Genomic DNA, 22,880 nt, shown 5'->3' with positions numbered 1-22,880 from the left:
TCACTAAATAATAGCATTTTCCAAAATATTGCAAGAGGAAAATGTGAACTAGAAGATTGCAGAAGAGAGTAAAAGAAAGAGAGTAAAGTCTGCAGTAGGTAGTTTAATCAAGCAAATAAAAGGCTGGGAAACTGTAGACGGAGATATAATTACTGACAACTTATTTATCCCAGTTGTTTTTTTTCCATCAATGGTTGTATAAATAAAATACAATCATATAGCCCTGATTAAACACACAGTTTAGAGAGATAAGGTGTGTAGCATAGTGCTACAACTAAAGCTTTTACTAATGTTAAGCATCATATCACACATGCTGCAGCACAGCTGTAAGTGTGGCTGATGCAGAAACTCCCTCTGAAACACACTGTTTTAAAGTGAAACGTAGATGAATGCACACTGAAGAAGCTGCAGAGTGTGACAGCTACGCGACTCATTTAACGTGTTAGTCCCCTTTGGTAAACTGACAAAGCTCAGTTTAGTTAGTTCCCCTTCACGAACATATGAAAGTGGGAATAATGAGGAACTGCCCATATTTTTTTCCCTGCAGGCTGCGGACAGAGACCCTCAATCAGCTTGTGTCTTCCTTACAAACCAGCTCACTTCAGCAGTCTGCTCTGGTGGAAGAGTGCGGCAAACTGCTGCAACGATACAACGACCTTCAAACCAACGTACTGCGCAGCTCCAAGGAGAGGCGGAGCCCTCTGAGCAGGGACATCGAGGTGTTTCAGACCCTTTCAAAGTCCGCTCAGTCCTGGGTCAGAGACCTGAGACCAGTTGTTGACTCTCCACCTGGTGAAGACCTCGGTATCCAGAGCCCTGTAGAGCGGAGACCTCAGAGTGCTCGAGTAAGAAAACATGCTCAGTTTCTCTGCATGTCTGGCAAATTATATTCCATAACATTCAGACACAATTGAGGTGTTTTCTTAGGCTGTAAACTCGTTAACTTCAGTCTGAATCACATGCGAGCCGAGTACCTGTCTGGACATTCTCCCATAAAGAATAATTAATACTGTTCCTAGATTTATTTTTTTATATATATTTTGTGTTATGAAAATGCAGCGGTTGAATGTGGAACGTGTCCATTTCCTCAAGTACTGTACTTAAGCACAAATTTAAGGTGCTTTACTTGAGTCTTTCCTTTCATGCTACTTTCCACTTGTACTCCAGAGGGAAAATATTGTGTTTTTACTCCAGCTTTAGTCACTGGGCACATTAGAAATTAAAATCTTGCATACAAAACATGTGAACTCCTTATAAGATATGATGTTTTGTCATAAATTAAACAACAGTTAATATGATGAAAAGATTAGTAGATTAGCTAATCAGTCGATTGACAGATAATTAATTAGCATATGTTCTGATAATAAGTCATTCAAAATCCATTCAAGATTTGCTTCTTTTCCTTTTAATTAATTTACTTTTCGGATAATAAATGGGTTGTTTTCTATTGGTTGGACTAAACAAACATTTTGAATGTGTCACTTTGGGTAGCTGTGACAACATTTCTCACTATTTTTTAGAATTTTTATGAGCTCCACCTCAACCAGCTGCAACAGTAAAACCCTGCTCTCACATTAATGCATGAGTCATAATAATCCAGTGATATAATTATATAATAGTGCAACAGTCACTTTTCTGCATTGAGTACTTTTGCTTTTTAAAGTACATTTTCCAGTTTGTTCTTACATACTTTTACCATTTTCAGTGCAGGACTTGTAGCAGAGTGTTTTTACAGTGCAGTATTAGCACTTAAGTAAAGGATCTGCATACTTTCTCCACCACTGTTAAAATGGCAGTTGTTACAGTGATGTGTATTGTCATATGAGGGTGTGGTCACACAGATCTGTTGTTTCTTTCCATCTCCATTTGTTTCTACTTGTTCTCCAACAAGGAGTGTCCATTTTTCGCTGTTGAGAACATTTTGGAACGGCTCATTTGTAAGCACAGATTAAAAAATGCAATCAGCAACACGCTCGTCACTCAACATATCGGTGCGATTGCAGCATAAAGGGTTGAAGCTAATCTGTGAAAATATTTGCTCAGGTTGTGATAAGTGCAGCGGCAGAGGGAGAGGCTGGCCTTGAAAAGGTCAGAGTTGCTGGAAATAGTCTGAGCCGCAGACGTTGTGATGGAGACGATCTGAAACAGGACATTCAGGAAACAGAGGAGCAGCGGAGGGGCCGTCTCCAGTCATTTCCGCCTCTTCACAGGTGAGTGGAGCCAGCGTTTGACTTTTCCTTTGTGATGACTGCTAAAACATAAACTGTAAGCTTAATTTAAAGAGAGAAGTTTGAAGAACTGTTGATTTTAGGTTTGGAAATGCTGATTTTTCTGGAGTCAGTTTGAGGCAGGAGTTCAACACACAGTGAAAGTGCCTTAAGTTAAGCCATGTATTCACATTAAATGACTTTTGGCCTATCACAAGGCCCTGCAGTGTATTTCCCCTACATTTTTCAGCCCCTCCCTGACTTTAACCGCCCTACATTAAGCCTATTCAAAAAAAACACCTGCTGCTTCACTTATTCATTCTCACAAACAAACGAAATCCCATCTTGTTCCCTTTCTGCATCTAGAGAGTTCACTTCTAAGCTCGTACCCTCAGCGGCTGCTGCTCGACACTTGAGCAGCACTTGGTTTTAAAGGCGCTAAAGTGAAGCTCTACCCGAACTTAAAAAGTGCCTGCTGGTTCCTCGTCTCCATTTGCTCAGATTTTGGCGAGATGGCAGCACATCAGAAATTGCTCCTAGCATGAATCTAATCCTGCCTGCTTCCAGCAAAGTTTCTTCCAGTTTGCACTTTCCCAACTCATGTGTCTGAAATTCCTCTCCAACCAGTTTCCTCCTGCCCACTGCTGTTGCTTTGCTCCATTGCAGTCCAAACCCCCCACGCCCACGCAGTATATTCCCTACAATATACCAGTGTCTAAGTGCTACCTGAGCTTGTAAAACTGCCTCCCTTGGGTTCCACTTCCTCCCTGCTGAGACTGCTGGCACTGTACTTCATGCTACCACATCCTTACAGTCTAACAGCATCATCTCCAGCCTCGCTTTCGCACATTTACATTCCAAAATCCCTTTTTCCATATAGCACAACAATGCTGAGGCAGCGTTGGGTCTCACCTTCTAATGCAAGAGCTAATCTTTCTCTCCAGCCTCTCTATCTTTGAAATGGGTGCATCCTACACTGTCAGTGGCCACAGCAAACATGGCAGCTGAGCAGACTGCTATACTGCTGTGCTATGCTCTTAATGCCATCCACCACCTGCTGTCTCCACCCCAGGATCTGCTCCCTATCACACCACCCGCCTGAACTTTTAACTGGCTCCTCTTACACTGTTGGAATTACCTCCTCGTCCATATAAAAGTAAACCCTTCACAATTTCAATAGTTCTTGATTACTCAGGGGTTTTCTCTGTAATGCATGTACTCCATTAAAGGTGGTCAGTGCTGCCCTCCCTGCAGCCTCTCTGCTCCCGTGACCCACTTAGATGCCCTTATAATAACCTCCATTGCTGTGATAAAAACTATATATAGTTTAGTACATATACTTCTTCCCTTTTTGTTTCTCTTGGTGCCTCAGTGTTCTCCAAGCTGAACCGGAGCCCACCTCCTCCTACGTGGCCCAAAGACAGCAGGCCTGCCACAGAGTGGAGGAGCTGCAGCGCAGAGCTGCTCAGCTCCCTACTTTATTCACCTGGCCCGGCACGACTGAGCGCAGACAAATCTGCCTTCGAGCCCGTCGGCTGCAGGATGAGGCTGAATCCCTGAAATTAACTGTAACCGGCCTGGCTGAACAGAGGAGGGAGCTGGCTGAACGAACCGGCGACACCGTCTGCAAAGATTCCTCCTCGGATGAGCTGGAGACCCGCTTTTCATCGCTAATGGCAGAGCTGAAGGTAAAAGTTTTCATGTTCTACTGATAATCGTGGTTTAGCACACCTGAAATAATTACCGTAAAAACAGGTGGATACAAGTAATAGATGCGCATAGTTAACATGGTTTTAATGATCATGATGTACAGACAGGTGGTTTGAAAAGGGATGTCAAGGAGTCCATCTATGTGAAAGAGGAGAAGGTCTCATTAAACAGCGGAGGAGGTTTGAGACACCACCTGTCGCCAGCGTACAACGCTGTGATAAAAACTGCTTGCTTCACCTCAGAAGAGGGAGGAGTTGTGCTACCATTAGCTGCTGGGAATACCATCTCCTCTGGGAGGCACACTTCAGTGACATTTCAATAGTTCCTGTTACTTTTATATCTCAAGTCATGTGCTGATCATGTGACTTCTTTGTGTGTATTTTTTGCCAGTTACTTCCTGTCACTTTACAACTGATGATGGTGTTTGGATGAACAAAGAAACATCTTTGCGATTGTTCTTTAAGTTGTCCAGTGATTCTGATAAACTTTTTTAAACAGTTTACAACCTGGATGTCTCAGGAAATGAATCCACGTGGTCAGAATAGATGAACAGGTGAAATGTTTTACTAAAAGAAATGGATAAACAGTTGAGTCAGTTGTTAAATATAAGGATAAATGGTTAGCTGAAAGTAAACAGATAAAGTGATGTGAAATGGTTAGCTAAACTTAAGTTGAAGTGTATTAGCTGACAATAGTAGTTAAATGGTTGGTTAAACAGTCACACATGTGCATCTCAAGGTGGTATTAGTAGGATTTCAAACTTGACTAAACTGATAATTCAGTTGTATGAAACAATTTTCAACTAATATTCACTTTATGTAGAATTAAAGGACCAGTGTGCTCGATTTAGTGACCTCTAGTGGTGAGATAGCAGATTGTAGCCTCCTGAAAACCCCTCGCCTCACTCATTCTCAGGTAATGAAATCACAACAATTCTTATATTTAGGTAATTATACACGAATGAAAACATACTTAGCAATGTTATATTCCATTTCTGCTAATAGGTCCCACTAAATCCTACAAACAGGACCTTTAACACCCACTTTAAAATCAGTTGAAATTAACACATTTGGAACATGGCAAGTCGAGTCTATGAAGGGATACTCACCTCACCTGATAGGGATGTAGGGGAACGTCGGACTAAAAAATGTTGAGAACCCTTGGATTTATATAATTACAATAACTGTGAAATGAAAAGCTGTCTGACAGTGACTTGGTGTGCCTGAAATGTCCACAGGGTGTGTGTTCCCGCCTCGAGGAAGGTGTGTGTAATGAGGAACAGTTTGGCCAGTTACTGCAGGCCTGCCACCATAAATTGACGTCCCTGCAGCACAGGATGTCAGCCTGTCAAGCCCAGAAAGAAAGCTCAACTGGACTGATTTCAGATCTACCAGCTCTGGAGGTGAGGTCCATTAAGTAAACTGACCCGGTGAACCATGTACAAGATTGCTTACATTTTTTATTTCAGATTCATTCTGCATGAATGAAAAGAAGACATTTTTACGACGGGGATGGAAAATTTCCTAACATTCAGCCACATGTATTATCTTTCTGTGTGTGAGAACACATAACATGTTTATCTGTCACTCTCTCCACTTTTCAGGCTTTGCTACAAGAAGCGACAAACATAGAAAAAGACGTTTTACGGATTGTAACACTCAAGGACTCTATCACAGCCAGCTCCACAGCGGAGGCCCTGGCCAGCCTCTCCCAGCAAGTCGGCAACCTCCAGAACCACCAGAGGGCACTAGAGAGTAGCATCAGACAAAATCTAGCATCCCTCACAGAAAACGCCAACCAGAGGGCTCAACATGTGGAGGAAGAGGTCTCCTGTGTGCAAACAGCACTGAAAGACTTGGCTGAAACTTTGGGAAATCTGTGCGAGAACTGTGGAGTGTTGCCTGATATAAGCAAGCTCAAACAGGAGTGGCATACAATACAGGTATTGTTAAAGATCCGGTAAAATGATTCTTTATCCCTGATTAAGTTCATGGATTTGCCCATCTGTCCACACACCTATGATAAACACTCTCACACAAAGACAGTAACATCAAAGAAGCATTTATCTCTCTCTCTCTCAGGATTGTGATACCAGGCTGACAGATTTGGCTGCAAGAGTTACCGACCTGCAGAAGGCTGAAGAGTTGAACAAAACACAAGAAACGCTACCTGCAGGTGTCGTTTTGACTGTTGATGCTGTTGCTGAAGACCGTGACAGGTACTTCACCTCATTTCTCATTTCAAAACAGAAAAGTCACATTCAGAATAATGAATCATCCAAATGTTTAGTCACAAGATGGATGGATACGTATAATCATCACCATCTCTCTCCCTCTCTCTGTAGCCTCAGGTCCATTTTCCTACAAAAGAAGCAGAAGTGTGGAGAAAACACTGCTAACAGGGTGAGACAGGTCATCAGCCAGCTGCAGAAGTGGAGCCAAACAGTACAAGCTGAACCATCATCACCCAGCCAGGTAAAATACCCCAATGTGTCCATACATGTGTCTATTGATCCACTGATTCAAACTCAAAATATTAACAAATATGCACACTTATGTTGCGAGCTTAAAACAAAAAGGTAAGTGTGCTCGATGATGCCGTCTGTTGCCTCATACTTGTGGAACATAATTTCAAGACAGTGAGTAGTTGCAATAAATCTCAATCCAACATCATTGCACCTGCACTTCCAAATACCAAGACTATTACCTTTTGCTATCTGTCTTAGACAAAAACCCACGATTCGTCGACCCAGCAGGACTTTTATTTCTCTAGCAGCTCTTAAAATTCTGCAGTTCCTCTAAATCACACACCGAGGGGAAAGGAGTGAACGTTAAAGTCCTCACAGGGAGGATGTGGCTGAATTTCTTTCAGGTTTGCTCTTTGGCCTTACAAAAGATCATGAACATGTTGTGACTCATTTTTCCTGCCACATCTGCCACTGCCAAAACCTCCAACAGTGCTCATCCTGTTTTTCCAGTTTTCTTAGTGATGGTCTTTTGTTTGTTCAAGTGTGGTAATTATACTGACTATGAAATAATGACATGGCATTTAATGATGGTAAAATCGAAAAAAATTTTCAGCTTGTAAACCTAACCATCGTGTCAACTAGGTAGGTCAGAGAATTCATAACTGATAACATGACATAACTTCATGACTGATATTTCAACTACTGGATTGGCTACCACTAGCCAAATTCTGTATAGACATTCATGTTCCCCACAGGATAAAACTTTGTTAATCTGTTAGCTTTTCATCGAGCACCGACATGATCCCAAAATTTGAAGTAGGTTCAGGTTCAGCTTTACTTTGTGTTTTGTGCTCATTAGTAAATCTAGCTCACGAACACACTAAACTAAGACGGCAACAACTTGAAAACATCATGCCTGCTGAAAATCAGCATGTTAACATTGTCGTTGTGAGCATGTTAGCATGCTTACGTTAGCATTCTGTGCAGCCTCACAGAGCTGCTGGCATGGTTGTCATCTCTCAGGGCACCAAATTACAGCAAAGACAAGCAAAGCAAATTAAGTTTGGGAAATAATGCAATAGATGATCTCAATAAACTTTGAACGCTTTTGAAAGTTTGTCTGTGAAAAGAGTTTTTGAGTTTATATATTTATTTGTGCTTTCATAGGTGGCTCTGGATGAGGGTTTGTGGCTTCAACAAGCTCTTCGTGAAGTGCTCTCACAACGAGACTTTCTTCTAAAGTGTCTGGGAACAGAAGTGACGGAGAAACTGGAGAAAAGTGCTTCAGATGCACTTAATGAAAGCACACCTGCACTTGAAACCTTATCTAAATGCCTGGTGAGTTTCTCCTCAGTCATGGAATTGTGCCATTGATGATGATATAAGGGTTCTGTAGATGATATTTTTGTTCAATTCGTTAGGTGTCACAGGTCAGTCACGATCATCTTGACAAAGATGTTGAAGAAGCTGCATCACATTTAGCTTCACCTGATGAAACCACGGCCGTGTGTCCCCCTGCTTCACCTTCCCTTTCTGCGACAGACAACAAGAAAAACTCTGACATTGATCAAAATGACCAAATTGAAATTAAAAGCACTCTGGAAACAGTCATAGAAGATGCTTTTGACCCTCATCAGTTCCCATGTGCAGAAATCCCCGATCTTTTCAAATCAAAAACTCCACAAGAATCCAAACAGTTAACATCAGCTCCACCAAATATAAACATGACGATGTGTCTCAGGCCAAAGGATGATACTGATAGCAATCCTTTAAGCAGCGTGCACAGAGCGCTTTCTGGAAACAGCACAGAGCCTTTAATGTCAGATACGCTTTCTACTCTCAACAAGTGTTTATTGGCTCGGCAAGAGATTACCGAATCATTGCAGGAAAACGCTCCCTCAACCCACGACTTGAAGCTTTCAGCTATAGGCACAGACAATACCAAAGAAATCACTTCAGCCCACTGTGCCACAGCCCTGGTTAGAGCCTCAGCAACGAGGCCAGACAGCTTCCCTCTTTCTACCCCTGAAAATGTGTCTGAACTTCTAGCAGCACATTCTGAGATGTTTAAAACAGTTATAGATGCTCAAGAGCAAGAGAAACACTCTGAGGACATCAGTGTGACTCCAAAGAAAGTGTTTACAATAGTGCTGGACGTGGAGCTGCCTGAGTTTCATCCCCAGGGCATGCAGCCGAAGGAAAATGTTGGCACCAGCAGTCAAGATCTCCTCACATGTTCACAGGCAGCAGAGCTCAGTGACGTAGAGCTCACACAAGTTTCACGTTTAGGGTTTCCTGAGAAGAAATCTGCACTTACTGAATTAGAGGAGGTAAAATCTTCAAGTGCCAAATTATCATGCAAAGAAAACTCAGAATCCTGCGAGTTAATGCACAGTGGCGTGTTGAATTCCTCTAAATCCTGTGGCAGCGTCGCTGAGTGGCAGCTCACCTTTGCACATGCAGCAGAAACAGCATTTCCGGATGTCAAGCAAGAGATGACAGATCGCTGTCACGGTGAAGAGCCAACAATGAGCTCAGTCTTCTTCTCCGTGGAGGGAGATGCCTTGACTGAACCAAAAATACCTGCTGGTGACAATAAACAGCTGACTGTTGCTGACACTGCACAGAGCACAGGGCATGCTGAGATGGCAGAGGGAGAAAACGCAGAAGAAGAAGGTGACCCTGAATGCACCAAACTTTCAAAAGTACCAGAAAAACGAGACAAAAAGACGCTGCCAGTACCAGAAAGTGAACTGAAGGTGTCAGCATCGCCGGAGGACACACAGGTAGATGTTAATTTTTGGATTATGACCCGTCTAAAGAAAGCAGTTTATCTCGTTACCCACCAGGCTGGGAACTATTGTGAGAATGTACTTAATTGTCAGTGTGGCACGCTGCGTGACACACAGCTCCTCTCAGCACTGGAAAGTGACTCCACGTGTTTGTATTTGGGGTTGGCAGTGATTACATATACCTGTCAATTAAGTTAAACCAGGTGTGGGCTAACCTCCAGTATGATGCGTTTTGTTTAATGATTTACTTCAACCATGCAGAATTGTAGTAATAAGAATAACAGACGACGACAACAACAATGACAGGATTGCTGTGAAACATTTGATCTACACTATTTGGCTCTTTTAGATACAAATCTGTTTTTAAGCATTTTTGGGGTATTTTTAGGCTACATCAGAGCTAATAGGAAATTAGAAGGCAGAGAGACAGTGGAAGGACATGCAACAGAAGTCCTAGCTGGACTAAAGTCCACCAGGACATCCAATAAAAGATCTTATGACATAATAAAAACCTGGAAATCAAGTTTGGAGTTTCAAACAGGCATTACTGATGGCTGCTCTCCAGTTTTTAAAACCATTACGGCCTAAAAAAGTCAATTAAACTAATTTATATCTTGAATTTAAATGATGGGCCAAACGTTGTCCAAATGTCCAAGTTAAATCCACAGTCCTTGCTTTCCTAAATTATCCTCATCAAGCCGTCCTTTTTGACATTTGCAAACTGTTCTGTTTCTCTTCTCTTACTTTTTGTGATCGAGAGGTTAAATGTTCAGTGAAACTTGGGTATTTCTGACATTTTGCATGTGTGATTTTAACCTAAATTCAATCCTGCATTTGCTTTTAGTGTATTTATTCCTCCCACCATTTGGCATTTGAATGTCCTAGCATTTGCCAAAGTTCAGTCATACAGTTTTAGCATCCATCTTTTGAAGAAGATGATGAAACTTTCATCCAGAAGAAAAGAAGAGTATTTTTCTCATGACCAATGGATGAAATCCATGTTGCATGTTGGCTTGTTTATTGCACAGAACGGATTATAAACTGCATATCACAAATAAAATGACGCGATCTTCATCAAAAGTATGCTACAACACGCAAATTTCACAAAAATCAAGGAAGTACCTGCAGTCACTGCCAGATGGAAAAAAATCAAAGCTTGAGTTTACTGAAGGAGAGCAAAGGAACACCGTCACTGCCTTACTGCTGGTAATACTTGTTAATACTCCTAATGTTAGCCTCCTGCCTGGTGACTGTCAATATCTGCAGAGACAGTACAGTACAGTACTTTGCCTTACTTCGGCATTTTTATTATCAGGGGACCACTGAAAACCAGACTCTACCTGCCTCGTAGCAGAAGAATGTTTTCATGTAGAGCTCCTCAGCGTATTTTGATCGTACAAGCCACAGTCCTCAAAGGAAGTGAGGAATTTCTCACACAGATAACCTGTCATTATTATGAGTAATGACAGCGTACCTTCTCTCTGTAAACAGCACACGTTTGTTTCCAAGGATGATAGCCGAGTGTCCTAAAGTGTTTCTCCAAATACCGAAATATTTCTATTTAAGAAACCAGTAACTGGCTTTCTGACTCTTAATTTGACTTTGAGTTTTTTTTTGTGACTTTGATCTTGATTCAGGGGACAGTTGCAATAAATTTAGAATTAAAGAATTAAAACAAATACAGATATTTGAGTTCACATTCCTATTTCTTTGTTTATTTTCCAATTTTAGTTTGAGATTTTAGAAAACTAATATAGTGCTCAGACACCTTCAATACAAAGTGCACAGGGTACCCAACCTGTGATCAAGTATTCAGATGTATGAGATGTTATACGCTAATGCTAATACTCCAGCATCTGAATGTTTGCAGCTGCAACTATTTGTGAGTCAAACTCGACTTAAACTGTAAAAGATATTCTTCTTCTTAGCACTGTTTTTTCCTACAGCAAATCAGATTCCTTAAATCCTCCACACGCTCCACCTGCATGCTGCTCTAAGACACACCTTTGCTCATGTCCAAAGTATTTCAAAAGCCTCCTCCCCTGTTTGTAGTCTAGTAGCCTAGCAGTTCATGTCATGTTTTGGTGTTACCCTGTCTAACCGAGTTATGACAGATCAATTATTTCTTTAAAGAAGCAAGTGAGGCAGCCCTTTCTAGACGAATAGACTTGAGTCCTTCCTCCCCTCAGGGCAGACTGCTCCCTACTCGGGCACATTCTTGTGTTAACTGCAGTGACTCGCCAGGCTGCCACGAACTTAGTAATATTTAGCAGTCTGGAGTGAGGAAAGAACAGGAAGCTCTGTTATTATCTGTGGACAAACAAGGAGGAGAAGGGGGCTAAAATGTGACACCACCCCTGTCTTCTGTGTGAGCAGCATCAGATCCAAGAAAGCATGGAGCCTGAGAGGACAGCGGCGGGTTTGGCAGCTGATCTGCAGGCCGGGGAGACGACAGGTGGATCACCAGAGTCCTGTGAGCACGAGTGCAGCATGCAGGATATTTTGTCTGAGATCCAGAGCTCGGTGGAAAGAAGTAACATAATAAATGTGAGTATCAGCTGGCTTTAAGACAGCTCTCTCAAGAGTTGGATTTACTGTAGGCTTGCTGCAAAACGCCGCTGTGGGTTGATAAACTGATATTTAAAGTTGAACTCTAGTGTGTGTGTACAAAAGATCAAATTCTGAACTGCTTGGGGGAATTAAATAAAAAAGATGTTATTAATTCACTGTTTGTGACACTGGTGTGCTATCTCTAGTTGCGCACATTATGTTTTAGATTTTAGATTATTTTAAATGTAACTGTATAGCTTCAAGTGTCCAGAAAGGGCAAGAGGTGAGTTTTAATTGCAATAAACAGTGAACAGAGAAGAGTGAAGAGTAGCAGTGTTTTGATTGATGTTTGTTTATTCCCATGATGCTGCTGACAGGAAGGTCCACAGGAAGGACCTATGAGACACAATGATTTCCTGCAGGGTCATTAGTGGGTCTAATTACTCAAAGTATGCAGTCTGTGACTTGCACATCCAAATTTGTTGTTGTTTATTTATGGAAAGGCTATTCATCATGTCGACAAGTATAACCTTGAGAAAGAACATTAAAAGATGGAAACGAATCTTGAAAGAAAGGAATTAGAAATAGGAATTAGGATAGCAAATTATCATATTCTGTTTTATTTATGTTTTTTATGGCCAAACTTTACGGCTTTACGGCTTTATTAATCAACTAACATTGAAAATAATCATCAGATTATTTGACATGCAGTGCTTTAACAAGTTTTTTCCTAAATAGTTTACCTGTTTCTTATTTTTATTTTGTTTGTTATGTCACAGCGGACACCACACGTTGATTTGAACTGGTACCTGAAGTCCTCTCCTGGCGAACCAGAGATTCGACTAATACGAACTGTCCAAAAGGTTCTGGCATGTCGCTATCAAGCAGCACAACTCGATGTCGCTGCAATGGCCAAACAACTGCAAGAGGCAGAGGTACTGTATGTGCTTCTGTTTATCACTATTACTCCATCATGGCAGATGCACTTTGTACCAACTTCTGTTTCGCAAGAGCTTCATTTTGGTGTAAATGACCTCTTTTAACAATGAAATAAAACATCTGACCTATCATTGCAACAATCAATATTTGTGCAAAAATGTCCCATCTTTTGGCTGATGTCCGTTCTGTCAACTGCAGGACTACAGGTGCTGTGTGCAGGAGCAAGTGGCTACCATGAAAAGCACGAGCGCTGCCAGGATTTGTGACCCAAATCTCTTAAAAAGTGTTGAGGGACAGTGGAGTGCTGCGCTGCTGGATGCCTCCGCCACAGTGCAGGTCAAAGCTGCACAGCTGGATCAGGTCAAACAGTATCACAAACAGATGAAGATCATCAGAGCTTTCTTAGAGGTTCTCGCTGCTGAGAAGGACAAAATGAGCTTGTGAGTAACCCTTTGATCTGGTGAACATAATTGCCACTTAATCGTGTTTGTGTACCTTATGCACTGTACATTATTATTCTTTTGTAATGTGTTTGCCAGAAATACTTTGGGAAGCAGTTCCCTTCAAGCTGACAAACTCCACGCCCTGCTGAAAACCATGGTACAGAAAAAACACATGATGGAAGAACTCCTTCACTTGAGTAGCCAGCTGTCAGTCCACCTGAGCGACGCTGAAAGCTCAGGTGCTCTTCTTGCCCAGCTTGGAGACGTCCAGGAGGAGTGGAGGCTTTTAGAAGGAAGTATCAAAAGAGCTCTGCAGCACGCCTCAAGCTCCACCTCTCAGTCCTCTCTTCTGATTCAAGAGGCCAAACAGCTTGAGGCCAAGCTTGAAGCTCTTCAGAAATCCAATCTTCAAAGCCATGACAGCAAAAGCGCTCTAGAACTTTTTTGTCTAACGACAGACCTAAAACTGTACAACCAGCTTTATCTGCACTTGCAGTCGCAGGCAGACGCTCTTGTAAATTTCTCTCTGGGTCAGAAAGAGAAGGATGAGATCAAGCGTAGTTTTCAGGAGCTTGCGTCCTTTCTAAATGTCACCAAGAGCGAGCTTGACACTTCCATGCAGAGCTGTGGAGGCATTTCTTCAGCTAAGATCAACAACAAATTACAAGACTTGATCGTATGGGCGAAGCAGGCTGAAAACCACATCTCTGTTGGGAGAAAGTTGGCTCTTTTCCCAGAGGAGGCTCGCATTCAGATTGCTGAGATGAAGAAATTTAAGACTGATATTTGGTCACGAAGGTCCAAGATGCAAGCAGAAGTGGAGCAGATGAAAGATATAGCCCCTGATATGGAAAAGGAGGAAAGTGACCAAGTACTGAAGACAATAGAAGACCTGTATGAAGTCATTGCTGACAGCTTGGATCATGTTCTTGACACCATGAAGAAAAATCTGAAAGATAGGGAGAAACTGTTATGCCAGCTTGCTAGCATGGATGCCTGGCTAGCAGAAACACATGCTAACAGAGACCCCTGCGCCCATGTTGACAATGTTTCAAAAGCTGACGTCAGAAAGCTGGAGAGCGAGCTGAAAAGTCATAAATTAGCCACAGTGGCGATAGAGAGACAACTGAAACTGGCGGAAGCAATGACAGAAAGTTGCAGGGAAATAGCTGTAGGGTTGAGTCCAGGAGAGAGCCGCTACCTGGTCAACAGACTGTCAGGCCTTTGGACAGAGTTAGATGGGTTGCTAGCTCATGAGAAAGCAACCAGCTGGGAATTAGAGGAGTTGATTCATGAGAGAACCTCTTTAGATGCCGAGTTATCAACCATCCGGGCTAGTTTGCAGCAAATTTCCACTGATTTGAAGCAGCAAAGGTTCCCTTTAACACAGGAAACCCTTTCAACAATTGATCATTTGAAGCACATGTTAATGGAGCATCAGTGTGAAGTACAAGAGCTTCAGCACTGCCAGGAGGCCAAGAGAAGCGCCCTGCTGTGCACCATTGGGGAACTGCAAGACCAGTGCAAAGCTCTTAGTGTTAATGCCTTTGAACAAGATAAATATCTGCACCTGAGGAGACAAATGGAGGAATCTAGGGACATTGCCAAAGAGCAAATCCAGCGTGTCAAAGTTAAAACAATCAGTTTAGGTGAGAGGTTCAGACTGTGCCAAACACTCTTGGTTGAACTTCCTTTGGTAAAGACACAATGTCAAGAAGCAGCGGACCAGCTGGAGGCCATAGCTCAGGAGTTGTACCCATCTGAGCTTAATTCAGAGAGGCAAAGGATTCGCCGCACTGTGGAAACTTTGGTCTCCTGGGAGTATTCTGTCACAGATGATATCAAAAACCTTGAGGCCAAGCTTCTGTTATGTCTGCGTTTTTCCTCTGAGCTTCCTGCCTTAATGGAGCTTTTCCAAAAAACAAGAGTGGAGCTGGAGGGAGCTGAACCAGTAAATCCAGATGAAAAAGCAGTAGATATTGCACTACGAAGGTACTGGGTTATTTGGAGAAATATGGAGTCTGGGATGAGAGTGTTGGAAGGTCTGGGACAGAAGGAAAAAATTAACCTCAAAAACTACAAGGAACTTCACTCTCTCAGGGATGCAACCAAGCAACAGTGCCATTTACGAATGGTAAGCTTAAATGTTTAAGGCTAATCGAGACTACTTTTGATGATATTTAACTTTGTAATTAATACTTTTGTGTGTTGTTTCTCTAAACTATGCTTGATCATGTAATGTGTATTTAACAGGAGAGTTTATCCCAGGCTAGAGAAGCCTTGAAAGATTACCAGTGGGCAGCTCAGGGAGCAATAGGCTTCCTTCATAATGCTGAAGCCACCTTCTTATCAGCTCCTGGAGGGTTTTTGGACTGCACGGAAGAACAAAGACAGACTCAGCAGGCTCTAGAAGCTCTTGAAGATGGATTTCAGGCTCATATCAGCCACCTTGCGGAGCTGTTGCCCCAACAGCCCTGCCTGTCCCGCCCGAACACTGAGCAGCTCCACATCACCATCCTCAGTCAGTTGTTGGTGGGAAGAGCCACACTGGAGGCCCAAGCCCAGCTCAGACTGGAGACCTTGCAGAGGTACTGGCTGTTCTTGTCTCATTTAAGTATTTCTGTATAGCTTTATGGATAATACATTATTTATGGTCTTTCTTGTTCAGAATTTTAATAAATTAAAAACACTTAAAAGACAAATTTTTCACAGGTGTGAAATAAGACAGCAAAGCCACAGGAAGTATCATGAAGACTTATGTCAGCGTCTTTCGGGGCTTGAAGCCAAGCTTTCAAAATGTGCTGCAGAACAAGTGACGTCATATGACCGGTGTGTCGCTCAACAAAAAAGAGCTGAGGTAGGTTCGATACAGCATTATTTTGCTGATGATTAGAAATGTTTCAACATGCGGTTGTCTACACAGGATGGATCTACTTGAACCTTGCATGTCATAGATTATGACAAGTTATAATTATGAGGTTTTTAGCCATGCTTATGGAGGGGCTCTAATGAATCGTCTGGTCTGTTGGTCTGACCACCACTTTGGTCCAGGCTGAGATATCTCAGCTACTACAGGATGGTTTTCCATTAAAATTTACTTGGGCACCAGAGGGTGCATCCCACTGACTTTGATCCCCTGACTTTCTCTAGTACCACCATGGTATGTCATGGGTTTTGGGTGAAATGTCTCTATAAATGTTGGATGGATTGCAATGAAATCTGACATTAATTTCTCCCTCAATATGAAATGTAATCAGTTTCGTGATCCCTTTACTTTTCATTTGGCATCATCATCAATTCAAAATATCAATTAACCCAATTGGACACTTTTTACGACCAAATACCTACAAAAAGAAATGACATTTTCATCAGCATCGGCTCTACTTTGTCTTAATTAGCAAATGGTGAACATGGTAAGCAACTAAACATTAGCATGTTAGCACTGCCATTTTAAGTTAGCATGCTGACATTAGAATTTAGCTATTGAAACACCTCTTCGCCTATGTACAGCCTGACAGAGCTGCTAGCATGGCTGCAGACATAGCCTTGTTTTGACCTGTTTGGTGTACCACACCTGTACCACTGTTACAGGAACGCACTGGACATTTACATCAACGTATGAACTTTATTTCGTCTCTTCGTAAAGCTTCTGATGGAAGATCTTCGCAGCATCGCTGGAAAGATAGAAGAACTGAGAGCTGGATGTCCGATGCAGGGCTGTGGGGTCGGAAAGGACGGCGAGCTGGGCGCCCTCTGGAGGCGGTGGGCATCATTGCGGCGTGGTATCGGCTTGCTGATGGCGCACACAGAGCAGAGAGGAGAGGAATGGAAGGACATTACTACAAGTGTGAGTTTTACCAATAGCTAATCCTTTTGCATATGAACACGCCCTGATAAACATTAAAATGTTTTGTTCAATTCAAACAAATTAATGCAAAATTAGCTCATCAAACAGTATTGTGTGCAAGGTTACCATCAGAGCCTTTTTCTTAGGAAAGATTTACTGTGTTAAATGACTTTTATTGCTTCTGACTCAAACATAAAGGACAGAGTAAAAGAGTAATATGTAGAGAAATTGAGGATTAATTAGTTATATTGCTAATTTGCTGCTCTCCTACCAGCCAGAGAGCAGCCTCGGATCCTCAGGCAGGTTCCTAAGTCCCAGCTCACCGTCATCAGACGCTTTAAATAATCTAAAAATGAAAAGGAATAAAATACTCTACAGCAAAGACAAATTCAACAATAATAAAACAGATCAGACGTGATGGACATACATTGTTTTATTTTTAATCAGTCCTCAGCTGTTTTAATCCTGGTTCAACCGTGAGACTTTGCTTTGAAAAGTGCTGTAAAAAGAAAAAAAAAAATTTTTTATTAATAAATACAATGATTCCACTTTGTTTAGATGGAGCAGTGTTGCAGCTGTCTAGCCAGTCTTCAGGCTGATGTTCCTGACTCCTCCACCGTGAGCTTCACTCAGGACGAACCCCAGGAGCTCCTGGCTCAGGCTGAGATGCACCAGGCTGGGCTGGAGCAGGAGCAGCAGGCTTTAGCCTCCCTGGAGCATCGACTGGAGCACGCCCTGAGCTTATCTAACTCCCAGGATCCCACCAGTCCTGGACCTGTTGGCAAAACACTAGTGAAGATCCAAGAGAATGTCAGGAGGTAGGATTTGATTAATATACATGTGGAAAGTGGTTACTCATTAATGTCAGAGATGCTGAGATGATATTGTTCTCCACAGCCTGAGAGAGAGAAACCTGCTGGTGGTAGCAGCAGCCCAGGCGGAGGAGAAAGAGAGACAGCAAGTCCAAGAGGTGATAGGAGAGGTGGAGCAACACATGTCCGCCATTCTTCCCTCGCTGGAAGTCTGTTCAGATCCCTGCAAACAAAAGGTCAGCCTCCTTTTCTGTGGTTTATGGTCTGAGCTTAAGATTTGTAAGAAGGCAGCTGAAGATGACATACATGAGCAAAATCATGATACAGACAAAAACTAGTGTCCTTCAATCTGGTTTACTTGTATATGTTTTGTTATTTACCAAAGATCAAATTATGTTTTTAAGTTTAAGTGAGGTATAATTTAAAAAAATCTTTATTCACAGTGGCAGTGAGAAATGTAAATTGTGCTGACAGGCTGGTTTTTGCAGCTACAGACCAGATGTAGCTTCAATAATTAGACACTAAGTGGTCTTTTCAAGTCGGCCTCATGTGAAAAATCAGCAGTATAATAAATGGTTTACCACCAGTCATCCCTCTCGTTTAAAGCATATTGAACTTGTGAGGGGCTGCTGTAAACTCACTGCCAACCTTTAACTGGAAACTTTGTGAAGAGCTCAATGTTTGACCACATCTTGCATCAGTCTTTCATATTTCCTGTTCATGCTTTTCCACACCTACAGGAGCTCAGAAAGGATTTGTCCTCCCAAAAAGCCAAACTCAAGTGCATCATGGACGGAGTGCAGAGCCGGTATTCTGAGATACCAGCTGATATCAGCAGAAGGTTACAAGACGTTCAGCTGTCTCTACAAAGAGAAGAGGAGAAGGTAACTGGAAGGAGAACTGAATCCATCCTCACTGTCACATGAACTATGTCCCACCAAAACTTCTTACATTTTTCTACGTGTTTGTCTGTGTGTGGTCATTCTACAGCTCATGGAGAAGAGCAACCCAGTTCAGAAGCTGGATAATCAAGTGGTGGAGTTGGCTTCTGGTCTGGAGAAAGTGAAAGTGTTACTGGAGCAAAGGAGTCCAACAGTGAATGAAGCGCAAAATGCACTCAAGGTGTGTGTTGTTTCGATTGATTGATTGATTGATTGATTGATTGATTCCTTTATTTCGAACATGTAAAAAAACCAAGAAAGACAGAGCAAACAGACATAAGTGATAATAATAAAGAAGAAAAGAAAGAGAAAAAAAAAATCACCTTCTTCAGTATATGCTGATCTCAGATTACATGAGCGAAAGGGAGTAGGAAGAAGTGTAAACTTATTAAACCCTACCCCGAAAGTACTATTACAGTTTTATCAAGAAAAAAACAAAACAACAAAAAACAAAAACTCATGACTGAAACATTATGATTCATCTTCAACTTGTACATGATCCGTATATTCAGCAATTACGATAAATAACTTTCACAAAACACACCCAAATACCTATTAGTCTATGACTATATCTTGCGAGAATCAATTCCTTAGACCTTTTTTTAAACTGAATTATGTTAGATATTTGTTTTATCTCTACACACAATTTGTTCCATAATTTTACTCCACAGAACGTAACACAAAAACTTTTCAATGTAGTGAAAACTCACCCCTTAATTTATAACATCCCTCTCATTACCTGGCAGTAAGTTTTGAACTCAACAATGTTAAAGAATTTTAACGTTTTAGTTTTTAAAAATAATGGCTCAGTGTGTTCACGAAAGCCCACATTGTTAACAATTCTCATTGCTCTCTTTTGTAAAATAAAAAGAGCTTGTGTATGTATTTCCCCATACCTCAACACAGTAATTTAAGTAGGGTAACACTAGTGAACTACAAAGAATGTAAAGTGATTTTTGATCCAACATGTGTTTTGTTTTTGCTAGGACTGAGAGGCTTCTGGATATATTATTGGATATATTCCATATTCTTCAATAATGCCTTGTAAATTTGCTTTAAACTCAGTGTATTCATCTTTCAAGTCAATCACTCCTTTTTCTACCAGTTTATAAAATAGTCACTGTTTCCTAAGCGCTGAAGACAATCCAGAATCACATTGACGCTACTACACACTTTGCATTGTTCGTGCTGCAGCATGTGTGGGATGAGCTGGATGCATGGCACAGCTCCTTGATGCTCCTGGAAAACGAGGTGCAGGATCTTGCGGAGGAGCATCCGGATCGAGCCCAGCTACTCATGGACCGACTCACCCAACCACTGCAGCTCTACCAAAATGCAGCGCAGATGGCCGAGCAACGCACCGCCTTCCTCGGCAAGGTCAGGCCCGCTTTGTCATATTCACAATGTACTGGACTGTATTGTAACACCATGGGAGAGGAGCCATGGGTTGTCTCTTGAAAATGCTCCACATCACAGGTACATCAATTTTGAAAGTGACGTCTACATTTTTTTTTTAGAAAACTATTTTTTTACCCTCCTTTGTCAGATCCCCACCTGTCTTCAGGAGTTCGAAGGCATTGTGTACAGCTCCACCTGCTGGTTAGACGAGGCCCAGTCGTGGCTCAGCGCTTCCTGCTCCTTCACAACTGCCAGAAGCCTCCAGAATCATGCAAGCTCCCTGCAGGTCAGAGATAACATGTAACAAGCAAGCAAACACAAAAAAAACCTCTGTAGCTTTTGAAGAACCATTATGATTAATTTATGTGGTTAAATAGGCCGCTTGCTTTAATGTATCTCATTTGATTCAGGACTGATTTCATGTTAATGATAAATTACGTTTGACATCCTGAACTGCAGCTGGTGCTGGACGACTCTGAGAGGATCAGACACGCCCTGCAGGACTTCAGGCCGGTCCTGGATGAGATTTCTGCAGTGTGTGACATGAGCACTCAGGAGGAGATGCTGGACCAGAATGACCAACAAGTCCACAAAATGCAACTCACGATCGTAGAGCCGCTGGAGCAGCTGCTGCAGGCTGTTATCGTAAGAATTTTTGTGACCCTAAAAGGCGGCGGGAGGAAGCTGCTGGGATCTTTTCTTTTCCCAACATTTTAGTTTCTCCCACTTCCTTTGTGTAGAGGATTTTCCTTCAGTGACCAGACGTAACACCTGACTTCCTTTTGGCAAGATTAACAAAATCTGTGCAGTCTTTCAGTGGATGGGATGATCTCCTTTGTTGTAGCCACATTTTGAGATTCAGGGCCGACAGACCAGAAATAGAGAGTGGGACTGGAAACATGAAAAAGGTGCAAAGAAAATGGTCCCTGGCCAGAAATGAACCAAGGATATTGTTATAGTGTGGTTTGCATGGAGGAGGCCTCAGTTTGATATATTTTTACTTTACATAAAGAGAGAGAAATGCAATCACTAGCATCTTGAAAATGCTTTGCCTTTGGTCGACAAGACAGTTTTTATATTCTTGTACATGCAGCGTGTATCAAAGTTACACACGTCATGTCGCTGAAAAAGCTGCTGGAAATCTTCACGGCAGGTGGTGGAGGCGATGGAAGCGGAGCTGAAGACACTGGAGAAGAACGTCCCGAAGATCAGAGCCATTTTATCTTCCGTGGACAACCCGGACATCACTCTGACGGAGCACCTTCACAACCGACAGGTGACACAGAGCATTTATAATTCTTATTTATGACTTTCGTGCAAATGTTTTAGATATGAAACAGGACTGTTTCATTAAGGAAGGAAGCATCTAGTTGTTTAAGCATAATATGACATCCAACAACTTCTTTATCTACATTCACTAATATAAAGCACTGTGCTCAAAAATGAAAAGAAGACCTATGAGCCCTGGTAATTTCACACATGATGACGTTCACTAGTCATGCAGAGTCCTACTTATCCTGTGAAAACAGTTGAAAATGTGTCAGTCACACCTATAAAATGATTGGTTATATATTTTATCCCTCCAATTTTAAATATTGAGAAGGAATCTGGCTCAGATGTATCATTTCAACAACAATATGGCTGCTTGATATCTTAATACTGTACATTGAAGGTTTCAGGACCAAACCTCAGAGAAAGTTACTCAGTTTAACCAGTTTTTGTGTTTCAACCTGAAGGTGATCCTGGCCAACATGCAGTCGATGCGGAGGACACTGGAGGAGATGGAAAGATGCAAAGGAGAGCTTCACCTCCTTCAGGGAGCAGAGGAGAACCTGTTGGTGTTCTCCAGAGCCAGACTGCTCCTGCAGCCACTGGAGGAGCTGGAACAGCTCACACAGCAACAAGCCACACTGCTGGAGGTACAGCATGAAGTGCTCTCATTTTGTTGGCTTTACATTGAACTGTGAATTAAATAAAGTCAGTTATGTTTCTTGTTATCATAAGAAAGTTTGTATCTTTCTGTTTTGTTTTTTTTTTCACACCCAAGGTTTTCTGTATCTTTGTTAGTGGAGTTACTGTGCTGATCATGCTGATCGACGCAGGACAATATGGTTTTTTTTTATCAGTTTTTGTCACTTTTTACATTCTCTCTCTGTTTCTCTTCTCTTTTTGATGCGTAGAACAAGATTAGTGAAGAGCTGTGCATCGCCACAGTCTGTGACGCTCCTGGAGAAATACAGCAGCTAGACAGATCTGCACGTTTCGTCCAGGTAATAACGATCATAACACGGTACAATTCACCGTCAGCTAAAACAATAACACCGGTGTGATGTTTGGATGATTTTTGGAATTAAACCAATTAAACACGCCCTATCTAATCATTTTCGCTGTGCTGATCATGATGACCATTTGAGACACATTTTTTAAATTAAATTGTTTTGGGAAATAAAAATGACAGCTGCCAAGTCCAGGACTCCCACAGATGTTGAAAGGTATATTTTTAATAAGAAACATCAATTAAAATGGTTGAACGGATGTCTGGCTTGGTGGCTTTTATTTATTCCCTTGTTATCTGGAATTGGTGAACCTGCCTGGTACAGTCCTGTTTCCAAAAGCATCACCTGAAAACAGCTTCAGTGCTGCCGGGCTGTGAGGCAGGCTACAGCCAAATCCTTGAAACTGATTGTTGTTGTTTTTGGGGGAATTATTCTATTATTGCCCTACTGTACATACCCAAGTTCGGAACAATCATCTGGACTCACTTTAGCTCTTTT

General features: G+C 41.9%; 1 protein-coding gene across 1 annotated transcript in view; it reads left to right on the top strand.

Moving 5' to 3' along the window:
* LOC121621611 (nesprin-2) overlaps window positions 1–22,880 on the top strand; it is an 87,080-nt gene that overhangs the window by 24,172 nt on the left and 40,028 nt on the right. Inside the window, exons 40-65 of the mRNA XM_041958108.1 lie at window positions 548–845; window positions 2,044–2,210; window positions 3,580–3,895; window positions 5,155–5,319; window positions 5,521–5,859; window positions 5,999–6,135; window positions 6,262–6,391; window positions 7,552–7,722; window positions 7,815–9,170; window positions 11,553–11,723; window positions 12,506–12,661; window positions 12,864–13,105; window positions 13,205–15,242; window positions 15,362–15,696; window positions 15,821–15,965; window positions 16,755–16,955; window positions 17,514–17,773; window positions 17,853–18,003; window positions 18,508–18,651; window positions 18,758–18,889; window positions 19,903–20,085; window positions 20,255–20,392; window positions 20,566–20,751; window positions 21,260–21,382; window positions 21,843–22,025; window positions 22,287–22,376. Coding sequence (XP_041814042.1) covers window positions 548–845; window positions 2,044–2,210; window positions 3,580–3,895; window positions 5,155–5,319; window positions 5,521–5,859; window positions 5,999–6,135; window positions 6,262–6,391; window positions 7,552–7,722; window positions 7,815–9,170; window positions 11,553–11,723; window positions 12,506–12,661; window positions 12,864–13,105; window positions 13,205–15,242; window positions 15,362–15,696; window positions 15,821–15,965; window positions 16,755–16,955; window positions 17,514–17,773; window positions 17,853–18,003; window positions 18,508–18,651; window positions 18,758–18,889; window positions 19,903–20,085; window positions 20,255–20,392; window positions 20,566–20,751; window positions 21,260–21,382; window positions 21,843–22,025; window positions 22,287–22,376 — 7,957 coding nt within the window. The remainder of the gene's footprint in view (window positions 1–547; window positions 846–2,043; window positions 2,211–3,579; window positions 3,896–5,154; window positions 5,320–5,520; window positions 5,860–5,998; window positions 6,136–6,261; window positions 6,392–7,551; window positions 7,723–7,814; window positions 9,171–11,552; window positions 11,724–12,505; window positions 12,662–12,863; window positions 13,106–13,204; window positions 15,243–15,361; window positions 15,697–15,820; window positions 15,966–16,754; window positions 16,956–17,513; window positions 17,774–17,852; window positions 18,004–18,507; window positions 18,652–18,757; window positions 18,890–19,902; window positions 20,086–20,254; window positions 20,393–20,565; window positions 20,752–21,259; window positions 21,383–21,842; window positions 22,026–22,286; window positions 22,377–22,880) is intronic.

Source organism: Chelmon rostratus, chromosome 18 (assembly GCF_017976325.1).
Source record: "Chelmon rostratus isolate fCheRos1 chromosome 18, fCheRos1.pri, whole genome shotgun sequence".
Classification (NCBI taxonomy): domain Eukaryota; kingdom Metazoa; phylum Chordata; class Actinopteri; order Chaetodontiformes; family Chaetodontidae; genus Chelmon; species Chelmon rostratus.
Note: the sequence above shows the minus strand (reverse complement) of the source record. Positions and strands in the feature narration are given on the sequence as shown.